This window comes from Lygodium microphyllum, chromosome 12 (assembly GCF_053477565.2).
Source record: "Lygodium microphyllum isolate KBCC chromosome 12, Lygodium_microphyllum_v1.1.10, whole genome shotgun sequence".
Classification (NCBI taxonomy): domain Eukaryota; kingdom Viridiplantae; phylum Streptophyta; class Polypodiopsida; order Schizaeales; family Lygodiaceae; genus Lygodium; species Lygodium microphyllum.
Window position 1 is genome coordinate 152788077 of NC_141146.1, and position 23554 is coordinate 152811630.

A 23554-nucleotide genomic window follows, 5' to 3' on the forward strand; every position below is an offset into this window, starting at 1 on the left:
TTTCTCCACAGCCTTTTGTTTGATTTTTGGCTAGTCTTGTGTTTGTGCTGGTACTAGTATGCATCTTTCATGTAGGAAGTACACATCTATGGCTGAATACAGTTAAGCTTAGCCCAAAATATTGTATTTATGTTGTTTTGAGTCAATTGGGTTTCATATTGCATGCTTTTGGACATTTTAAAGGTCGGGTGAAAGTGGAGTGTTCTATCTAATTATAGTTGTGTTGTCTATACTTTTCAGCTTTCTGTTGAGCGATTAAGCTCCATGAAGAAGTATGTGTTTGGTCTTGGGACATCGCAGGTATGGCTGAAGGTGGTAAAATTTTTGTAATTGCTATATGTACAGTTCTTTTTTCAGTTGTTAAAACTATGTAGATACCTTCTGCATGGGCACTTGGCTTTTGTGGTACCAAGAAGACAAGGGAAACCATGGCAAGACTGAATGTTTGGTGAATGAAAATCTGCAGTATACAAACCATCAGTGCTTCCCTCAAAGCAGACTCTGAAATTAAACATTCATTAACTTAAATGGTGTGGAATATAGCTCGAGCAGCAATCGATGTGCTTACAAGACCCACTATATGCAGAATGGTGATTAGAAGTTGGATAACATGGTGCACCCTGCTGCTGGCCATAATTCTATTAGAGCACAGAATTTGTATCTTTTTCTCAAAGCAGCCCTGTTTTATCTCCTCAGTTCTGGAGCCAACCAGTAGTTTAACCATCCTCTAGCTCAGTCAGGGATCAAATGTTTTCATCAAGATCTACCATGTGAAATTTTGGTTGTTGAGCCTTCGACAAACTTCTCCAAAGTCAAAAGGTTGCACATGCTGTAGGTGATTGCTAAAATCAGTAAATGCATCAGTAGATGTACTCTTGGAAGGTTGGTGTCAAATGGAAGACTGTAAACACAGACTCAAGATGTCTAGAGGGTTATAGACTGATTGCTAGGTGCTGATGAAGGCTGGTCATCACTACGAATTGAGGTATGTGCCAAGGAGGGCTTTCACTATACATTCCTTCTCTTACTTTTCTACATCTTTAGCGCACATATCTTATAGTAGTGGAACAATATCAAAACTGAACCCATTGCACTCGCAAGCACTTTTCATCAGAGTTGAGGTATGCATGTGTTATTATCTTATGTGGTTTTTTTTCCTTGTAACCTATCTTTTCGTATTGGCACTAACCCCTACAAGCTGTACTGACTAATCAAAGCAAAGACTTGAATCCTTTGGTACTCATTATCTTGGCAGCCCTTCCTTGATGGGGCTTCACACTCTGGACAAACAAGGAGTCTTTTCCTCTGAACTCCTCTTCTTTGGGTACTTCTTGTTTCCCTCATGGACATTGGCATCTTGGCAGAGGGGGTGATTTACTTTCCCTTCCATCCTCTCATGGTGAGAAGGGGAGGAGGGGGGAAGAGGGATTTTGATTACTTTATAGACATTGTTTTTGTACTTTGTATCATGAGGATGTGAAATTTTATACATGTAGCTAATGGAAGTGCAATATATAGGTGTGATAAAAGGTGTTTGAGCCAAAGATACTCAATTGTAGCTGCCGTAAAAGCTGCCATGTATTTAGCTTCACAACTCAAAGTGGCCACTGTAGGTTGCTTCTTGCTAAGCCAAGAGATACAACCATCGCTAACTGAAAAATAGTTTTCACTAGTGAACATGCTTGTGCCAAAACATCCTGCCCAATCACAATGTGTAAAAGCATGCAATGAAGTAGAGGTGTTGCAAGGTTAAAACAACCCCAAATCTTGTGTGCCTTTCAGGTATTAAAAGGCATGCTAACTACTTGCCAATGCCATGAGGCTGGGCCATGCATAAATTTACTCAACTCAGATATAGCATATTGAATGTCTGGCCATGTATTGCATAAATAAATAAAAAATTCAACTACGTAGTGATAAAGAGGAGTGTCAAAAGGATTACAAGTATCCTTAAGAGAAGAACAAAAACTTGACTCAACTAGAGTAGAGACAGGTTTGTAGTCCTCAAACTGAAAACATTGCGGTAACTATCCAATATACTTGGTCTGCCTCAAAACAAGACCCCATGGTATGTGCATTATCATGCACACGAGCTTGCCTTCTAGTACGATCAGCCATGGGAGCATCCAAATGACTATCTTTCATAGTATGTAAATACCATCTAGGCATTTGTCTTGCCTCCTGACTGTGCAAAAGCTCTTACTGAATTTCAGATTCAGCACTGTAGAGTTCCAAAGATATGAGAGATCTCTCCATTCACCACCCAGCCTTGCTTAGGAAGATGCCGGAAGGAACCAAACAATTCCAATCCAACACGTGTCTTTCCCTGCCAGCCGTCAATATCAAGTAAGTTATACTAAATTAACTCACTTTCTTCCTAAGCTCCCCTGAACACCGTATAGGCACCCAAGGCCCCCCCGGACGGTTATCTCTCGTGTTGTTTCCCTTAATGCTACATTCATTAACTTAACAAGCACTTTGCTGAATATTCAGATCAGCCATTGGCTGATTTTCTGCATTATCCAATGGAGCAGTTGACTGAACATTAAGTTCACTTGCTGAAACTCTAGCTGAATTGTAAAATATTGAGGATGCATGCTAAGGTGGGTCATTGATGAACAAATAGACAATCATAATGAGGCATAAATAATGACAAAGAAGGACAATTGATATTATCCAAGCATAATGCAAGTACAATTGAATGATAATGGCTGATAAAATGAGTGTGGGGATGAATGCCTTCTATAGGCTTGTAGTAGGTGGTATTGGTAGGTGGGAAAAGGTGGAAAGGGACCATTTTACCAAGATAGTAGTATAAGTGGCCAAGATCTTTCATAACACATGCTTATTGTAAATCAGCCTTAAACGCTGAACTTTTCTGCTCATCACTCCTAGTCAAGAGCATATCATCAACATACAAGATCACATCTCCCACAACTTTTGTCTCTTTTGAGACAGAACATGAGTGTAGGTAAGACATCGAAGAGTACATGTGTGTAACCACTAGCTTTCTTTCATTCCATGCCTCATAAGACATGACAGTCTTTAATGCTCGAGTAGGTGAACGATTCAACATATATCAAGCTATACGAATCGCATCCAACTGAAACTTACCTAGCAAAGACTTTCCTTAAAGCATACATTTGGCCATCTCCTTAGGAGATCTGTTCTTGCAATCGGCAAGACCATTGTATTGCGGTATGTAAGGCATAGTGCATTCATGAATAGTGCCCCTAGAAGAAAGAAATGCTGCAAATCCCTTTGACATGCAACCCCCTCCTCTGTTAGTGCGGAGAGCAACCAATTTGCAGCCACTAGAGTTTCTAGCCATGGCAATAAAATGCTAAAAGCATGAGAATAACTTTCACTTGGCCTTAAAAGCAACCACCCAAGTGTAACATGTATAGTTGTCTATGAAGTTAGCAAAGTAGACACATCCACTAACATGGGGAGTGCGCATAAGACCACATATATCACTATGCCCAAGCTGCAATTTTTGTGTGGCATCCCCACTCTTATCCTTGGGAAAACCGAATCTATGCATTTTGCCAAGCAAACACCCCTCACATAAGTGCTTACAAGGCACCCCTCCCATCCTTTGAAAAACGAAATCTATACATTTTGCCAAGCAAACATCCCTCACATATGTGCTTATGAGGCACACCCATTTTGGACAGATTATACACCATATCATCTCTATACAAGCGTGATAAGCCATGATTGCATATATAAAGGCATAGCTTTACACTACAATTGAGATGACCGACTTAGGTCCGTTATTCTATTTTTGGGACGTAGAGGCAGTGTGATCTAGGGATGATATATTCTATCTCAACATAAATACGCCCTTTAGTTAGTAAAACAATATTGCATTAATCAAACACAGCTAGTAGCTACACCTCTTGATTCCACAATGAAACTATCTAAGGATCCCCATAGTCAACCCTTCCGTAAGCATGCCTATCAGTCCATGGTAGGGAAGCTTCTTTGGTTGATTCACACTAGGCCAAATTTTGCTTTACTCTATTTCTTTGCTTAGTCAATATTTCAATGCACCTAAAATGTCACATTGAATTGCATATTTTCGTGTGTAAAGATTTGTTTAGTCTACTTATTCTTATGGTTCACTCTACGATCATCATTTGATTTTGCAAGGGTACATAGAGTCTCACTAGGGAGGAGATCTTGAAATCTGACATTCCCATGGTAGTTACATTTTCTCCCTAGATATAGCTTCCATTGTTTGGTCTAGCCATAAGCAAGAGACGATGACTGCCTCCATTGTTGAGGCGAGCACAAACTCTCTATGATAGCACCATAGAGACCATCTATTTGAGGAGCTTGTTGGCAGCACTTCAATTTTTATATTAATTTCCGACGGTGGTTTTCTACGACAATCAAAGAGCCATCACACAAGCTAATAATCTCATTCTTAATCCAAAGAGTGAAGTGAGCGATGCGAAGTGGTGATGCAATGTCCTGCGATGAAAATGTCAGGTAGAGAGCAAAACGTGAGCAAGAGTAGAGAGTGAAAGTCAGAGAGAGAGAGATGCACGATGTTCTTGGATACAATTTTTTTTTGTTGTGTACCTCTTTAGGTTTTAGATAGATATATACAAAAGTATAAAAGTGCTAAGGGTGTGTTCACACCCGTGCACATATAAAAGGCACGATGACCCTTTATTCCCAACAACCTCCCATATAAAGGCAATGTGCCTTAAGAGGAGAAAAGAATCAACTAAGTTTAGGTATGTGCAAAGCTGAAATACATATACCTATCCAACTCCCATCATGTGTCGGCAATGATTAAACCGCTTTGCTAGAAGACCCTTTGTGAGAAGATTTGCAAGATTATCATTTGTATACACTTTGACAAGCTCAATGCTCTTGCTGTCAGGTACATCTCTAATGAAGTGATATTACATCTGTATGTGCTTCGTCTTTACATGAAAGACGGGATTCCGTGCTAGCATGATAGCACTCTGACTATCACAATGGAGAATAGGTAACTCTATAATGCCAAGCTCTCCCACTAGACGTGAAAGCCATAAAGCCTCCTTATATGCCTCAGTGGCAGCCACATACTCTGCCTCCGTAGTAGACAATGCAACACACTTTTGTAGCGTGGAGATCCAAGAGACTGCTCCTCCTGTGAAGGTCAACACATACCCAGAAGTGGACCTTCTGTAGCTCGTATGACCAGCATAGTTTGTATTCGTAAAGCCAACGACAGATGTCTTTTCGGGATCCCACAATCTATACCCCATTTCACCCTCATCACCATATCCTAGGAAAATGCATTTACAGGACTTTGGCTCAAGTTTGGTGCGTTTTTCTTTACGAATGTGCACAAAAGCCTTGCACCCAAACACTTTTAGGTGAGTATATGAAGGTGGCTTGCCTGACTATGCTTCTTGAGGGATTCCCACCCCCTCGGGAGGAGGGGGAGGGGATCCCTCAAGAAGCGTGGTTAGGCAAGCACTTTCAGGTGAGCATATGAAGGTGGCTTGCTTGACCAAGCTTCTTGAGGGAAGAGGCAGATTCCCTCAAGAAGCGTGGTTAGGCAAGCACTTTTAGGTGAGCATATGAAGGTGGCTTGCCTAACCATGCTTCTCGAGGGGTGACATGAAAGGAAACACTCACGATGAGGGGTGACAAGAAGGCAGATTTCCTCAAGAAGCGTGGTTAGGCAAGCCACCTTCATGTGCTCACCAAAAAGTGCTTGCCTGACCACACTTCTTGAGGGAATCTGCCTATTCCTTCAAGAAGCTTGGTCAAGAAAGCCACCTTCATATGCTCACGCTTGCCTAACCGCACTTCTTGAGGGATCCCCCCCCGCGAGGGGGTGGGAATCCCTCAAGAAGCATGGTCAGGCAAGCCACCTTTATATGCTCACCTAAAAGTGTTTGAGTGCAAGGCTTTTGTGCATATTCGTAAAGAAAAACGCACCAAACTTGAGCCAAAGTCCTGTAAATGCATTTTCCTAGGATATGGTGATGAGGGTGAAATGGGGTATAGATTGTGGGATCCCGAGAAAAGGAAAGTGGTACGTAGCAATGACGTTATCTTCCAAGAAGATCGCATGCACAAACAGCCCGAAAAGACTGAGGAGGTCCGTAGGGTTGTATTCTGGGAAGAAATATCTTTTGGACAGCAAAATGTGCCCGCTGTACAGCAGCAAATACCTGCTGTAAACAAACCTGTAAATGCAGGAAACAATGCTGGAAATGATCAGCCAGCTATTGCCCTAAAAATGAGCCATTACATGTACAGGAACAATCAGGACAGCAAGCTGTTAATACTGATTTGCAGGCTGAAATGCCAAGATATCATGCTGAAAATGGAAATTTGCAGGAATAGCCAGCAAACAATGACCATTGGGTTAGGAGATCATCTAGGGCTACTAGACAACCTGACAGATTTGTTCCTGATGCAATTAATGTGGCTGATTATGTCATGTTGACAGACTGTGGTGGACCGTCTTGCTTCAAAGAAGCAATGGACAAACAGGACAGTAAGAAATGGTATAAAGCCATGCTATCAGAGACGGAATCTCTTGAAAAAAATGGCACTTGGGACTTGGTGCAGTTGCCTAAAGGGCAAAAAACCCTTCCATGCAAATGGGTTTACAAGATGAAGGTCACTTCTAGTTCCTTACCAAAGTACAAAGCAAGATTGGTTGCAAAGGGGTACAAGCAGGAGCATGGAATTGACTTTGATGAGATTTTCTCTCCTGTAGTCAAGATGACTACATTGAGAACCATTTTGGGCTTGGTTGCAGTTGAGGATATGGAGCTCATACAGATGGATGTAAAGACTGTATTCTTACATGGTGATCTGCATGAAGACATATATATGCAGAAGCTTGAAGGGTGTGTGGCAAAAGGGAAGAGAAGATGGTATGTAAACTCAAAAGGAGTTTGTATGGGTTGAAACAAGCACCAAGAGAATGGTATCATAAGTTTCATACATTTATGTAGTCTCAAGGTTTTCATAGAAGTCAAGTGGATCACTGCTTGTGCACCAAGAAGGCAGCAAATAGCAGTCTGATTATCTTGGCTCTATATGTTGATGACATGCTGATTGATGGCAGGGATACTCATGCCTTGGACTCACTAAAGCAAAGTCTTCATGGCAGCTTTGACATGAAGGATCTTGGTGATACAAATCACATTCTTGGCATGCGAATACTCAGAGATAGGTCAAAAGGACTACTCTATCTATCTCAGCAAGAGTATATCTCCAAGGTTTTGCAGCGTTTCAATATGGAGGGGGGGGGAAAACAATTGGGTTTCCATTGCCTCTATATGTGAAACTTAGTGCAGAGGACAGCCCTACATCTGATGATGAGAAGGCTAAAATGGCCAAGATGCCATATGCTTCAGCTGTTGGCAGTTTAATGTATATTATGGTTACTACACGTCCTGACATTGCCTTTGCAATGGGAGTGGTTAGCAGATACATGGCAAACCCTGGTAAAAAGCATTGGCAAGCAGTGAAAGATATTATGAGATACCTCAAAGGCACAAAGAATTTGTGCATCTGCTTTGGAATGCAAATGACATCTGTCGTTGGCTTTACGAATACAAACTATGCTGGTCATATGGACTACAGAAAGTCCACTTCTGGGTATGTGTTGACCTTCACAGGAGCAGCAGTCTCTTGGATCTCCACGCTACAAAAGTGTGTTAGAGTATGTGGCTGCCACTGAGGCATGTAAGGAGGCTTTATGGCTTTCACGTCTTGTGGGAGAGCAAGAGCATTGAGCTTGTCAAAGTGTATACAAATGATAATCTTGCAAATCTTCTCATGAAGAGTCTTCCAGCAAAGCGGTTTGATCATTGCCGACAGATGATGGGAGTTGGATAGATATATGTATTTCAGCTTTGCACATACCTAAACTTAGTTGATTCTTTTCTCCTCTTAAGGCACATTGCTTTTATGTGGGAGGTTGTTGGGAATAAAGGGTCATTGTGCCTTTTATATGTGCACGGGTGTGAACACACCCTTAGCACATTTGTACTTTTGTATATATGCCTAACCACACTTCTTGAGGGATCCCCCCCCCCCCCCCCCCCCAAAAGACCTATTCAGTCTGATTAATCAAGTGAACAGCCATCATAATAGCCTCTGCCCAAAAGGCAGGGGCTAATGCAGCATGAGAAAGCATAGTACGGATTTTATCCTGTATAGTCTGATTCACACGCTTTACAACTCCTTTTTGGGGGGGATTATGAGGGGCAGTGAGCTTTCTCTTTATCCTTTTGCTGTCACAAAATGCCTTAAAGGCCTTGGACACATATTCCTCACCATTGTCAGAGAGAAGACACTTAAGTGTCTTATCAGTCTGATTTTCAACCAATGCCAAGAATTTTTGAAACTTGTCAAGGACTTTGTCATTGTTACGAATAGGGTAAACCCATATCTTCCGTGTAGCATCATCGACAAACGTGACAAAGTATTTCTTTCCCCCTAAAGATAACCCTGGCATCTAACATACATCGGAATGTACTAACTCTAGAGGAGAAGATTTCAACGAAAGAGACTTCTTATGAGACGTGTATGCATGTTTACCATAAACACAATGATTACAATGCTTAAAATCAGCATAGCAAAGACAAGGCAAGTAACCCAAAGGAGAAAGCACTTTCATTCCAGTTTGACTCATGTGTCCCAACCGGCCATGCCACAAAGAAACACTTGGCTGCTCGGTCACGGCAACAATATGGTCACGGACACTAGATACATGGAGAGGATACAAGATATCACTTTTACAACCTCTTGCAAGTACTCTAGATCCCTTACAGATCTTCCATTTCCCATCACCAAAGGTGGTATGAAATCCATGGTCATCTAGCTACCTTGTGCTAATCAAGCTCTTCTTGAGCTAAGGTACATGCCATACATGCTGAAGTGTGAAGACAAAACCATGTTGAAATTGCAACTGCACATTGCCAATACCTGCAATGTCACGTGCATAGTTGTCCCCAAGATGGACAATAAGACCCCCCCTTATAGTCAGAAAATCACTCACGATGAGGGGTGACATGAAAGGAAACACTTGAATCTAGAATCCAAGTGTGCATGTCATCATTTGTATCTGCAAGTAAAGCATGTGTACGAAAGTGTGAAGAGACAAAGAGTATGTCATTCCCACTGTCACTGTCATGAGTGACTACATTTACCTCTTCAATTTTGACACTGCTCTTGTTAGGCTGACTCTCTTTCTTCTCTTCCTTGCTATTATTTGTCTTCTTGCCCTTTCCTTTCTCTTTCTTTCTTGTAGTAGTCACGTTTAAAGTGACCCTTCTTGCCAGAATGATGGCATTCAACATCCTTACCACATGATTTACTGTGTCCCTTGCTATCAGATTTGCCTTTTTGCTGTGATCTGCCCCTAGAATGCAAAGCACTAGAAGACTTACTGGATGCATTGTTCTGCCGATTCATTTTTTCCATGAGTAGAGCATTCTCTACATCAGCATACAAAGGCATCGCATTAGAATTGCTCATAGCAGTCCGGAGTGTATCCCAACTCTCTGGTAGAGTGCAAAGCAAGAATGTAGCCTTAAATTCTTCATCAATCATGAACTTCAAGGCAACCAGCTAGCTGAAAATGGAGTTAAACTCACTCAAGTGAGTAGACATTGCTGTACCCTCTTTCATTTGCAAATCCATAAGCTTTTTCAGGCAGTAAACTTTGCTTGCGGCACTCTTTTGGGCAAACAGTTCTTCAAGTCGAGTCCAAATAGCATAGGCAGAATCCAAATCTTTAATGTTAAACAGCAAGGCGTCAGAAATCGATAGCTCGATGGTTGAGCATGCAAGTTCATTTAATTCATCCCAGTCTTCCTTTTACAAGCTGTGTTTGCGTGACAAGCTGCTGTTGGGTGGCTGCAGCTGCAGGTTCAACTGGCAGCAGCTACAGGAAGCTAGGGTGGCAGGGTGATGGTGCTGTTCTGCTGAGTGGTTGAGTAGAAAGAGACCTTACTAGGCCAGCAGCTCAATGATGTTGCTGGACAGAGTAAGAGGAGGCCCAGCTTGAAGCTGAATGGCGTCGGTGGTGGCAGTGGCTCACAAGTGGGACGTATGCTATGATACCACTCTTGGGGCAATGCTCACTGGCACAGATAAGCACGCGTATGCACACATGCACACAGACGTGAATAGGGAACAGTAAGAGAGGAGAGGAGGTTGAAGGTCACATCCACTAATGTGAAAATGATAGAATGAAAGTATCCCTAAGATACTTAGTACCCGGTGGGCGTTCACAAGGGGAAAAACTGTTCTTTAGGTAGAAGATAAAGAGTGCCAGTGGATAAGGGAGTACTCACACCAGAACAATGGAGGAAATCGATAAGTGTAACAGGTTTGGAATTGATTTCAACCATGCACTTACTCCCATGCACAATTGTTTTAACCCATCAAAAGTCATTCAGTTCTGATTGTTGCTTAGTTCCCAAATGTTAACATTTTGATTGATTTCACCAGAAGTTATTTAGTCCATGTTCTTTTTAAGTCTCTGCACACCATATTGTCAGTTGTTTCTTTGGAAAACAGGTATGACAGGCGAGTTGTATAGCTTGAAACCTTTTGCTGACTGTTACTGATAACTGTGTAAAGAGTGTTTTGAGAACATGGTGCATTTGATATGCATAATGAACTCTAGAAGTGTGAAGCTAATCCAGTGAAAATCTTGTTGCTGCTTGTACAGGTTTTAGCTACAGCTCTGGTGGTTGGTGTAGTTTCCCACTATCTGTTTGGTTTTTCTGTACCAGCTGCACTAGTAGTCGGCAATGGGCTGGCACTTTCATCTACTGCGGTGGTCCTTCAGGTTATGCACCTTTTAGATTGTTTTTGGTTTTCTGTGAGCTTCTTCTGAGGATATTGATTTCTTTTTCAAGAATAATTTTACTTGAGGAATGAGTTTTATAGCATGTGTGTCTCCTTGGCTTATTACTGTCAAGAGGAAAAAAACTCATGAGCTGGATCTGCTCATGCCTGTAATATAACTGCATTTCTGCATGTCAAAGGTATGGGAAATAGTCACAAATTTAAAACTTTGAATAGCAATCCAGTGGAAACCATAGGTAAAAGAACACAAAATAACAATGGAACAGATACCACAAAGGATAACTAATGGATTCATGGATTCAATAAATCATGATAAACAGTCGATTTATAATTGGCTTACATGACCACGGATACCTAAGGCTGAATAAAAAATTAAGGCATTACGTGTCCTCAAGACAAGTTCAACACAAAATTTTGTGTGTGTGTGTGTGTGTTTGTGCATGCACATAATCAAGTAGTGTGTGAGCCACTTTTTTATCAACTTCCTGATCTGATCTCCCTTTTTTTAATTCCTATACTAAATGACCGTGGGGATGTAGTAATTGAACTCAAGACCATCTAGTCACCATGTGCTCAACTTAACCAACCGAGCTACATCCTTCATGTTCTTTTGGATGATGGTACATCACAGTCTAGAATTGCTATCGTACTTGTGCAGGCAAGTGACCCTTCATTGTGTCACCCATGTAGCAGCCATTGGAGACACTTGGTCACTATTTATAAGATATTTTGTATACTCCACACTTGTATACTCGACAGATCTAGCTTTGTTATAAGTAGTATTCTTTGTTATAGGGGGCATTGGAAAAACAATGTAGAGAAGAGAGGATGAGAGAAGAGGAGGCAAACCCCTAAACATGGAGAAGGAGAAGCTCATCTGAACTTGGCTCAAAGTTCAATACGATGAAGTAATGTTTGCCAAGCATCTTTATGTCCCAACTTTCCAATGTTGTGGGAGCTAATTAGTTTGTTGTGAAGGAGTTTCATTGTTAGTTATCATTCATGTTTGTGTTATAGGGGGCGTTGGAAAAACAATGTAGAGAAGAGAGGATGAGAGAAGAGGAGGCAAACCCCTAAACATGGAGAAGGAGAAGCTCATCTGAACTTGGCTCAAAGTTCAATACGATGAAGTAATGTTTGCCAAGCATCTTTATGTCCCAACTTTCCAATGTTGTGGGAGCTAATTAGTTTGTTGTGAAGGAGTTTCATTGTTAGTTATCATTCATGTTTGTGTTATCGTTTTTCTTCCACTGTAGCTTAGTGTAGCTCTTTATCCATGTGTTCCAACATGTTGCTAAAGGATCATGCAAGGAATTTTGTGTAAAGGGATTAGTTAATAAGTTACTTTATGTGTCACAACAATGTGGTAGCATAAACTGCTTAAATAACTAAAATTGGTGGAAAGTGGATAAGTATGGCCTTGATGATCGCATTGTGTGGACAGGTGGACTCCATAAGTTAGCTTTCCAATGTTCAAGCCAGCGATGATTAGATCAAAAAGTCCCGATCGTTCTAGAGCCCTAATCATTTCGTCTTAGGGGACTCATTTCGTCTTAGGGGACTGAAAAATTGGCCGGGTTTGCTTGTGAGGTAAAAAGTATTGTTCTCCTTGAACTAAGTGTAGAATTAGTTCATGCTACAGAACTCCCACTGGCTGCAAAGGATACAATGTTCATAGAGGCTAGATGATTGTAGGGTGACTTTTAAAGATTGCTATAACTCTCAAGCTTGATCCTTTTGGATTGGGGCCTTGACATTTCGCTATAAGGCGGCAGACTCAAAGATAACCTGACCAATTAAGTTTATGTATCCTATGGGGTTTGGATGATGCCGCTTGCGTAGAGGTGTCCGAATGATTACTAAAGATTACCCCCTTTGGTGTGGGTAACTTAGAAAACACAATAGCTTAGTTCATGGAATGTTTGACTCTGACTATTACTAATCTGATTGTTAGTCTCTACTACTAATTAGACATTGCCATCCAGCCTTCAATATTAATGTAGCTCACCACCTCTATTCTTACATCAAAACATCTGCTGCTTGCCACCAGGTGGAAGTGACCATGACCCTCACTAACCATTCCTTCAGCCACTCTGCAATTGCTGTAACAGAGAAAGCATAGTTCAAGGCATATCCTTACATCAAGAAGAGGAAAACAGAAACAAATGCTATATATCAAAGAAGACAAAGACATAGCTAAAGAAGGGAATCTCATTCCTACTGCTGTGTACACTGCTGCTGGATCTGCTGTTGCTAAGTGTCAAGTCCATTGACCCTTATAAGGAAAAGCATATAAGGTCAGTAGCTGTGCCCACTGCCAAGCCAAATGAGTTTGGAGCCGAGTCTCCAGTTTTTTCAGATTTGTGGTCAGCCTTCATCACACTTGCAGCATCCATCAGATTGAGAAATAAGGAGAAAAGTTAAAGGAGAAGAAGTAAAAGAGAAGAATTTGCTGGAGTGACTTCAGTAGGAATATTTTCTCTTACTGCTGCTTGTCCCTCTAAAAACTGATTTGTACTGGGTAAATCTACTACAAAATCCATACTCCATTCCCTATCAAGGATTTGTAAAGGATGCAACATCCTTGTCTTTTTGTGTCGTTCAGCTTTATTAATTGACATTGCGGGCACTCACGCACCTAAGTCTTAATATGTGGCCAATAAAAATAACGAGTAACCAAGGTCAAAGTTTGGTGTATGCTAGGGTGTCTTGTGCTCAATGCATCATGACACTTACACAAAATTTTCTTGCAGATACTTTGATCATGGGCACACACACCTTGCCTTTTTAAAAAAGTAATCCATTTCGAATGGAATACTTTTTCACAATCTTTCTCTCAGTAGCCAGTCTTCAGGCATCCAGACCACCTAAGTTTCCTAGGCTACTAGGTCTCTCTTGAATTAATTGCTAGATCTTATCAAAGTGAATATCATTTTGGCAACGCCCTTTGAGAGAAATATAGAAATTAGTTGAAATTTCAGAGAAGGACAAGATATTGACTTTAGGAAATCGACTAAGAGTATCAACAACCAAATTAGTTATGCCCTTTCTACAACGAATTTCAAAGTCAAAATCTTGTAGAAGCTTTGTCCATCTCGCCTTGTGGCCACAAAGGTCGGGCTAATCATATAGGTATTTCAATGAGTGGTGGTTCGTCCAAATAATAAAGCGGGTGCCGTACAAATAATGATGCCATACTTTAAGCGCATGGATGACTGCTAACAATTCCTTCTCTTGAGTCATATAATGTGTTTGGACATTGGCAAGCTTATGGCTCTTATATGCGATAGATTGGCCATGCTAATAAATGACAGTACGTAAAGTATAATCACTCTCATCCGTATAAATCTCAAAAGGTTTATTCAGATTGATAATCTATATTATCGGTGCAGTGGTAACAAGCAGTTTCAATGTTTGAAAGCATCGATTGAGCTCACTAGCTCAAATAATAGGCGGATCAACGTGATTTTTCTTGCTTCGAATATACTTAAGAAAATGTGTTAAGGGTTCAGGAATATGAGCATAGTTCTTAATGAATTTCCAAAAGAACCCCATAAAACCCAAAAAGATTTTACTTGTCTAATGGTGACATGAATAGGCCAATTGAGCACTTCTTCTATCTTTTTGGGATCAATTCGAATGCCATCAGTAGAGATGATATGACTAAGATATAAGGGCTCTGTGCAAAAGAATTCGCACTTGGATAGTTTAGTAAACAATTGTTATTGTCTTAAGGGATGTCAAACAATACGTAAGTATTTGATATGCTTTTCCAACGACTTACTATAAATAAGAATGTCGTCGAGGAAAACGATTATCCACTTTCCTATATACAGACGAAATAGATCATTCATTATTTGTTGGAAAGTTGCGGGAGCATTGGTCAATCCAAAAAGTAGGACTAAAAATTGTTAATGTCCATATTGCGTTTGAAATGCAGCTTGTGGGATATCCTTTGAAGCTATCCGTATCTAATGGTAGCTGGACCTTAGATCGATTTTGGTGAAATAACCTGTACCACAAAGTTGATTTATAAGATTATCCATCCTTGGCAATGGATATTTATTTGTGATGGTCACTTTACTGAGAGCTTTGCAATTGACATAGTAGTTTATTGCCTCATCCTTCTTTTTGACTAGAAGGACATATATGCTTCATGGGGATTTACTTGGCTTAATATAACCCTTAGCCAAGTAGTCCTGAAGTTGCCTAGCTATCTCGTCCTCCTCTTTGAGGCTAAATCTATAAGGTTGCAAAGACGAGATGGCTACTAAGCAAAGTTTTAAGACGATGGTCTAAGGTTTCACAAGACGACAGAAGTCTCTGAGGTAACTCATACGGAAAAACATCAGTATACTCATAGAATATCAGATCCAAGTACTCACTTACATTTAAACTTGTGTTAAGATTATTAATATAAGAAATCAAATTGCATGGATTATCAGATGATTGAACTTTTTTAACAAAACAAATGTAAGTAGTAACAGTTGGATCGAGAAAACATTGAGAAAACTTCATTGTTGAAATCCTATGTACATTATTTTTTGTGATTTAGAAGGGTAAATAGCCCATGATCACATGAAAACGACCATCAAACTATAATCAATATACAAGGAGGAATATTTTTCAAAGAACCATGGCATGCCAAGAATGAGGTCCAGATGGTCGAGTCTCATAAGTAAAAAATCTATGATTTGAGGATACTATTGGATCGAAAGATCCAAGTCCGGCACTACTTGATCCTAGCGATCTACCATAGGGCCCTCCGCATATCGGATACGATAAACTCGGTCAGCAGGTATTATATGGAGTTGTAGACTTTGCATCAAGCAAGAAGAAATAAAATTATGAGTAGAACCATTATGGAATAAAATTGTAACATCTTAGCCATTTATACGCCTTGTGACCGGTAAAAGCTCATATGGACCAAAAATAGTTTTATTAATGGAATTAGTATTGCTAGTGCTAGCATTAACAAAACATTTTTTGAGTAAAATTTTAGAAGAAATACTTGGACGCTCAAGAGTATCTATCAAAGTCTTGGAAGTATACTTCACATTTTTGGGACGCTCGTGATCACCGCGAAAATGACCCAAGATGAAACAACGGCACTTTGAGAGATTCTCGCTATGAGTAACTATACACTTGCCATCCTTTTTTTGGTACAACTCAGAAGTCGATCGACGAGTTGCTGTTGAGGTAGATAATTTTGTTGACTTGAAGATGTAGGTAGCTTGATTGGAATCCCTAGTCGACTCGCTGTCCCTACTTGTAGCCAAAGTATTATCAAAATTCTTTGCATACTTGTAGACGTCCTTGAGTGAGTGAAGACGATTGTGGAGCAACTCATTTTGGTAGTCCGACGACAATCCAAAAAGATATCGCATATAGAGGAGTGCTTGAGGATCTTGAAGTTCTTGTGAGTATGTATCCAAGCTTTTCTTACCCATATCAAGCTCAGATAAATTTCAAAAATTTTCAATCTGATCATTAGTCACTATAGTTGTTAGGTATGAAAGGTACGGTATGATAAAATACAATACTAAATGGTACCTTAAGATTTTATAAGGTAGAGTACGATATTGGTACGAAAAAAAATTTAACTTGATTATTTTGGACTAAAGATAATATAATAGATGTTTCAAGTCTAAATAGCAATGCCATTAGAGTATATAAGATGAATACTTGAGGGTAACATGCTAAAACTTGATGCTGCACGCGCTATTGCTACCGACAACTTACAACTACATAGATGGGAGTGGATACATCATACATGAATGATCATATAAATAAGAGAAGTGTGGGCTTGAGAGAGAGAAGGTTGAGAGAAATTGTTTGAATCTCAAATAACCTAATCTCATGGGAGAAACATATTAGTATAACGAGCATTTAGCTCATCCCAAAGTGTAGTGTGAATAGAAAAAGATGTGTTCATTAAGTTGCTACCTTATGGTACTAATATGTAAGGTACTGTACCTAAAGTATGGTATAGTATGAAACCTTTCGTAATTGTTACTAGTGCAACTATGTTGGTCACCAATGTTTTTGAAAAACAGATTGAAAATCAGCCCAAGTTGTCTACTTAGGATGTAAGCTTGCCCACCAAGCATATGCCTTACCCTCTAATATGTTTTGTATTTGCCCAATACGTAGAGTGTCATCGAATTGATAGAAATGAAAATACATCGTCCATTTGGCCAACCATGAGTCGATGTTCACATTTCTTCTTCTCTCTTTTAAAAGGATTGGGTTGGAATTTAAGAGGCAATGTCCTTATGGTTGTGGGTACAAATGGAAAATGGAGAGTGTGGAGCTTGGGTGATTGGCGCTTCATTTCCTTCACTTGAGCTTGGAGAATCACCACATGGACAAATCTCCTTCAAACTTGATAGAAGTAGGAGCTTTGACATGCTGCCCGTGTGTGGCTTCGGGTTTGGGAGAAGCCGGAGGGGCATCCTCCATGTGCTAAGATTCTGTAGGAATGGGCGCATCAAAGTGAGATATACCATGAGAAGACATGGTATTAGCAAAGAAAAATATTTCAAGAGAGATTGAAAGAAGAGTGGATTTGGAACTTCAATGAGTGCTAGAGAGAGGAATGGAAGAAGCAGAAATGAGCCTTGTTCAATCTCTCTTCATCTTTCGCTTTCTATAGGTTCGAACATGCAAGAGAAAGCGTGCGCTCCTCTTGCTTTCTCTCTTTTACATCGCCTACAATTTTCTTTTTCCCCATCATCTGTAGTTGATAGGTAGGGGGGAGTGTTTGCTCCTCTCACTTTTCCTCTTCCTCATCACCTGCAGTCCTTTCACCGTTGTATTTGGAGTTTCTCTCTCCCCAACATCACATGTTGGTGTTTCTCTCTCCGACACCACATGTTGGTGTTTCTCTCACCCCAACGCCACATGTTAGCGTTTCTCTCTCCTTGACACCCATAACAAAATGGATAGTAAAATTCACATTCAATTAAACAAAAAAGGTTTGCATTAAAATTAATAGCACGAACATTAAATGTTAGAATGACTCTAACATTTAATTTACACTAACATTAAAATCAATGGTAACATTAATATAAAATGTCAAATCACTATCAATAAATTTTTTTTGATGCTGATATGGGCTACAAGATTTTTTGTTTCCAACAATCGTGTGCCTTAGTCTCGGAGTGGTAGCTCCCTAGACTCTAATCATTGGAACAATTGAAAAATCTTGCGCACTTGCATCACCCCAACACAAAACGTGAGCATGGATATGAAACATGCCTTGCTCTTGCATCCACCACCCGCAACATGTGCCCCTCGTGTACACCTCTCTTGCCAGTAGTGTCCCATACCACCTTTAACGAGATAAAGGCGTAATTGTCACATGTGAACCATCATAGTTCCGTGATCAAAAGTGGTTTTATGCACGTCATCGAGTTTCGAGCCCAATTGAAGATTGATGGTTTGATACCAAAATGAAATGCCCCCCTAGAATCCAACCTGCACACGAGACACGACACAAGCCAAAGTCATCATAAAAGGGATTGGACATCACATTCACCTCCTAGCCATAGAGCCAAACGGACTCACCCCCTGAGTGTGGGAGCTAGTAGCACTCTGTGTCATGACCACATCCCAAAGGTTGGTGTTCCATACCACTAGGCCACACCATCATGGTGTATGAATGCATCGGCTATCGGGCCAAGAGTCCAAGAGTTGTGATCATAAAATGAAAGTGCACACTAGGGCCTTGAGTCCTATTTATAGGACTTAGCTGGCCTAACCCTGAATTGTCCTTACTACATTTACACAAAGTCACTTTGTAACCATCGTGACCAATGCTACTAGCACCCATTTCAATGTGTAGGGACATAACAACTAGGGAGTTTCAAATGAGTAATCCAAAAAAAGAAGAAAGAAGAAGAGGATAATATCACATACAATGAGTCGCGTGTGGATGTGATGATTGGGAGTGGTAGACGATGATGATGACAAAGGAAGATCACAAGGTGAGTGGTAGAGCTCTTAAGAAGATGATGATGCAGCTGGTAAATTTCTGATGTAGATGGGAAAGATATAGCATGACCAAAAGTAGAAAGGGTCTATATGACTGGTATGAGAGTTGAAGAAACTCTAGAGTGCCAAGAAAGCAAATCGTGTTGAGAGAGAATAGCTGCCAACTCAATCATGTTGAGCTGCCAATGAAGAAGATCTCTCAAGTGGACTATATAGCTCTGCACTCTTGAAGAAGAATAAAAAATAAATGCTTTCTGCATAGTCGATATATGCCAATAATCCAAGAAGCATAAAAAGTGAAAGAGCATTGTCATTTCGGGCTTCATAGGATGCCAAAAATGGGGATGTTAAAAGTCTCTCTCTCTCTCTCTCTCTCTCTCTCTCTCTCTCAGACGAGATTGTATACTACTCCAGAGTAGGAGAGATTCTCGTGGTAGGAGACGAGAATGCTAGGATGCAGAGCAAGTAGTGTGACACATGATTTTGAGGATCAAGGGCAGCTATAGGTGACAGAGTAGAGAAGCCAAACACAGAAAGGGTATCAGCTGATACTGGAGGCGATATACTTGTTATGGCCAATATCTACTAGTGCTAGGGTTGTGGCATCATCTCATTATCTACAACAGGTTGAAAAAGTGGCCGGGATCTAGAGGAATGAGTTGCTTCTAGCCCACTAGCTCTAGCACGGTGGATTATGTTCTAGGTTCCATTGAGAGCATGAAACCGATTAGATACTTCACCATCCCCCGTTGCTTGATCAGAGTAGATCATACCTCTATGTTCCTCACCATACCCGCCCCCTATGCCTGTAGGTTGTAGCTACCGACTGCTTCTCGTCCACCACTTTCTATTTCACACACGAGCCAACTGAAATATACAGCCATTACGTCTACGATGGGCTCACATAGTTCTATCATATCTCCTCCCTTGGCACATCACCTCCTAGCTCACCTCCATGCTACATTTAGCCGCTCTTTAGAGCTCACCACACACACACACACACACACACACACACACAAGTAGAGTCACAAGACTTGGGACCATTCCAGAACAAATTGTACGATGACAAGTGCAAAGAGATATATAGACCTCTTTGAATCTAGAGAGGATTGGAGTCTATTATAGATAGGGAGGTTTGCAAGCAAATGAGGACCTTGACTTGGTGTAAGCGACACGCATATGAAGAGGCACAATATTGGGATATGTACCATTTATTCTTGAGTAAAGATATTACCTCATCATGACGTAGATTGTAGGAGCCTCATTGTCTCACACTTATCAGTGTCCCAAAGGTATGGGACTTCTATGTAGGGGACTATATAATGTACCGCACCAGCCACGTATTCTTCACCCACCGGAACCTTGTTCCACCACTTCCACCTTTTTCACACATGATATGGTGAGAAGAGCGATAGTGCATCTACAACATGGACGGTCGATGGATCACTCAAGTTTACAAGGTGAGTACTTTATTTGTGAAATGGATATTTTGGCTACTCCCGTTGCTTTTATGTCCAACAAGGCTCTAATTGAAGGCTTTGCACACCATTGGACCATGCATATAATTGTGCCTCTCTAGAGATTCCCTAGATCGTGGCACTTAAAAGGACCATCATGTTGGACCACACATTGGCTAATATATATGGAGCAATCATGGAGGCTGAAACCAGCCTTCGGAAGCCCAAAGGACAGTAAACCACATTTTAGCAAACACTTAATTCAGCTTAACGGTAAATTCAGTAGGAAAACTTCACACACAATTGGAGCTTCAATGTTGTTGCAACACACATTGACACTTGTTGGCCCCAAAGCTTGGCGCCCCTTTCTTTATTTCTTTAGATTATTGAAATATGCTTGAAATTTGTTATAAATGGTTGTATTTCAGTGATTTCTCATGACATAATTGATCCACCGGTGCACAATGGCCTTGACACCTTCACTGTTGGCCTCCAACCAATTATAGAGTGTTCAAAACTATGAATGAACTCTTTAGTGCATCAAACCCTCAAAATGAGAGCAAGCATTTGAGCCCAATTTCGCATAGCATTTGTTAAGATAACTCTCCTGCGTAGTCCCTGTAAAGAAATACCCTAACAAAGAAACATAAACAGAAACCGTATGACAAACCACAGACTGATAAAATAACACAGTTAGGGTTAGGGTAACTCAGAGACAATGAACATAGTGAATAAATGAAGTGATATAACTATTGAATAATACGATGCTCATGGAGTAAACACACTATGTAGTGAATGAATATTGAACCTCGAACTCTTGTATCTCAAGGATCACGGCAGGGGTAATGAGCGGAAGAGTGTGTCGTACTCCGAATGGATCCCGAATTGCAGCAAGGCAACCTCCGGATGTCGAACACCAGCAAACGCAACGGTGAGAAGTTGGATCTGATGCAGACAGGAGTGAGGAGACTGTGATGATGTGGTAGGTTGTACTGCAGCAGGTCTGTACAAGAACAGCAGTCGCCTGATTGGAATCAGCTCTAAACTGCGTGAAGAGGGCTGAAAATCAGGCGCCAACTAATGGAGACAGCAATGGATAGCTTCGGCTGAGATGTCCTCCGCGAACGAGGTGTGGGCAGCAAGCTTAAACACCTGAAATCTGCAAAAACGAGATTGAACAAGAGTAGAGGGCTGGCTGCCTATTTATAGAAAATTAGGGTTCTAGATTCTCTCCCACTTAACTCTCTCGATCCGCTTCCTATTTTAGCATTTTGGCCAAAATAAGCCTAAAATAAGCATGTTTTGGGGTTGTTTAAGTGGCTAAGTACTTTTCTTAGCACAACACCCCCTCTCAGACCCAAAATAGGGCTAGGAAAGTAGGCGAGCTTAAATTTTAATTCACCCCAAGGCGTCCCACCCCAAAGGGGCCAGGGCATTGGACAAAAGGTGCACGTCGGCTGCCTAGTGGCCTACCAAGACTACAAAGGCGATGATTATCTTACCAAGGGAGCCCAAGTGATCGCCTCGGAGAGACTAGGGCATCAGACCAAGGGTGCTCGTCAGCTGCCCAAGGGCCTACCAAGTCCTACAAAGGTGGATGGAGACAACAATGAACTTGTTTGTTTTGTTTTTTTTTTGTTTGAAAAGTGTTTTGAAAATACATAAGTAATAGAGGGGCAGCGGCTGATTAAGTGACATATAGAAAAAGATAAAGAGAGTTTTAAACCCAAGTCATTCACAAAACTAGCAAGCCAATCCCTCACAGTGACTAGGATAAGTGCCTAAGGATGATAAAAGTGTGTGTGTGTGTGCCAATCATGTGGTGAATATGTGGAGAGGCAAAAAAGATGATGGTGGGCTTAGCAAGACAAGCAAAGCAAGCAAGCAAGCAAGGATAGGAAAACTGCCTTTAGGAAAACTGCCATGTATTATGCCACGAATATGGTGGATCCTAGAGTCGACCACTCCAAAAGACTGAAGAGGGATAAATGCGCACAAATGCATGTTTACATTAACAAAATGCCAATGCATGGGGTAATGCAAAAGGGAGATGCAAGATGTCATGCTCATGCAATATGCTATGCAACAGTGTTACTTGGACAGTGCTCTCGCAAGGGAATTATTCACTTGTCAAAGTGGCCTTTTATAATCATGTCATCCTGACAGTGCGGATGAAGTAACAAATGTCCATAATATAATACGAAAGAATAAATGAATGTAATGTCTAAAAACTGTAAGCATCATCACTATCACTATCAAGAGTAGAAGCGGCCTCCTCTCAAACTGGAAGGGAAAGCAAGAGAGAAGCACTCTCTCCCCGTCAAGCGGAAGAAGTAGGGGAGGGTGTATCCAAGCCGATCCTGGGTAGCAGGTATTGAAGAACCAATTGGTTGACCGCTTTGGTCAAAATACCTACAAAATTATCTGATGAAGGCACAAACTCTAGGCGAATAGTGCCTAGCTCAACCTGCTCTTTGGAAAAGTGAAAATGGACTCCCACATGCCGCGTCTGTGGTGTGATGATCGGATTGCCCGCAAGGGCAATGGCACTTTGGTTGTCGCAGTAGATAAGTGTGGGAGAGAGACAAGGAAAATGAAGTGTGGCCAGTAAACTCCTCAAATAGATGGCCTTAGTGGTGCCATCGAAGAGAGCTCGGTACTCAGCCCCGGCCGTGGAAGCTGCCACCATTTCTTGGTTATGGCTGGACTAGGAAATGCGAGCCGCACCCAAGGTAAAGAGGTAGCCGCCATGGGAATGCCGAGTGTTAGGGTCTCCTACCCAATCAAAATCACTGTACCCCTGTAAACATAAACTAGAACCATATGTCATGCCATAAGAATAAGTACACCGCAAATAACGCAACACATGAATACATGCAATCCAATGTGACATCCTAGGTGCTGTGAAATACTGATTGAGTATGCTAATTGAGTAAGCTAAATTTGGCCTAGTGTGAATTAACTAAAGAAGTTTTTCTACAATAAAGCGATAGGTATGGTCATCGAAGGGCTGTCCTAGGGTATCCTTCGACAACTGGACAGTAGGATCAAGAGGTATGGCCACTGGCCGTGTCTGATCCGTAGTGTACTCTTCCACGAGCTGAAGTGCGTACTTCTGCTGTGACACAAAAATACGGCCCCCAGAACGAACTACCTCCATCCCCAAAAAATAGGACAACAAACCAAGATTTGTCATTTAAAATGTAGCTTTAAGCTTAGCCTTAATTTCTGCTATGATAGCAGAATCG

The 23554-nt window shown here is 41.1% G+C and overlaps 1 protein-coding gene across 3 annotated transcripts in view; it reads left to right on the plus strand.

The window, feature by feature from the left end:
• LOC148028458 (K(+) efflux antiporter 2, chloroplastic-like) overlaps positions 1 to 23554 on the plus strand; it is a 181600-nt gene that overhangs the window by 18413 nt on the left and 139633 nt on the right. For all 3 annotated transcript variants that reach the window (XM_087690261.1, XM_087690262.1, XM_087690263.1), the window contains 2 exons: positions 241 to 300; positions 10715 to 10834. In XM_087690261.1, coding sequence (XP_087546387.1) covers positions 241 to 300; positions 10715 to 10834 — 180 coding nt within the window. The remainder of the gene's footprint in view (positions 1 to 240; positions 301 to 10714; positions 10835 to 23554) is intronic.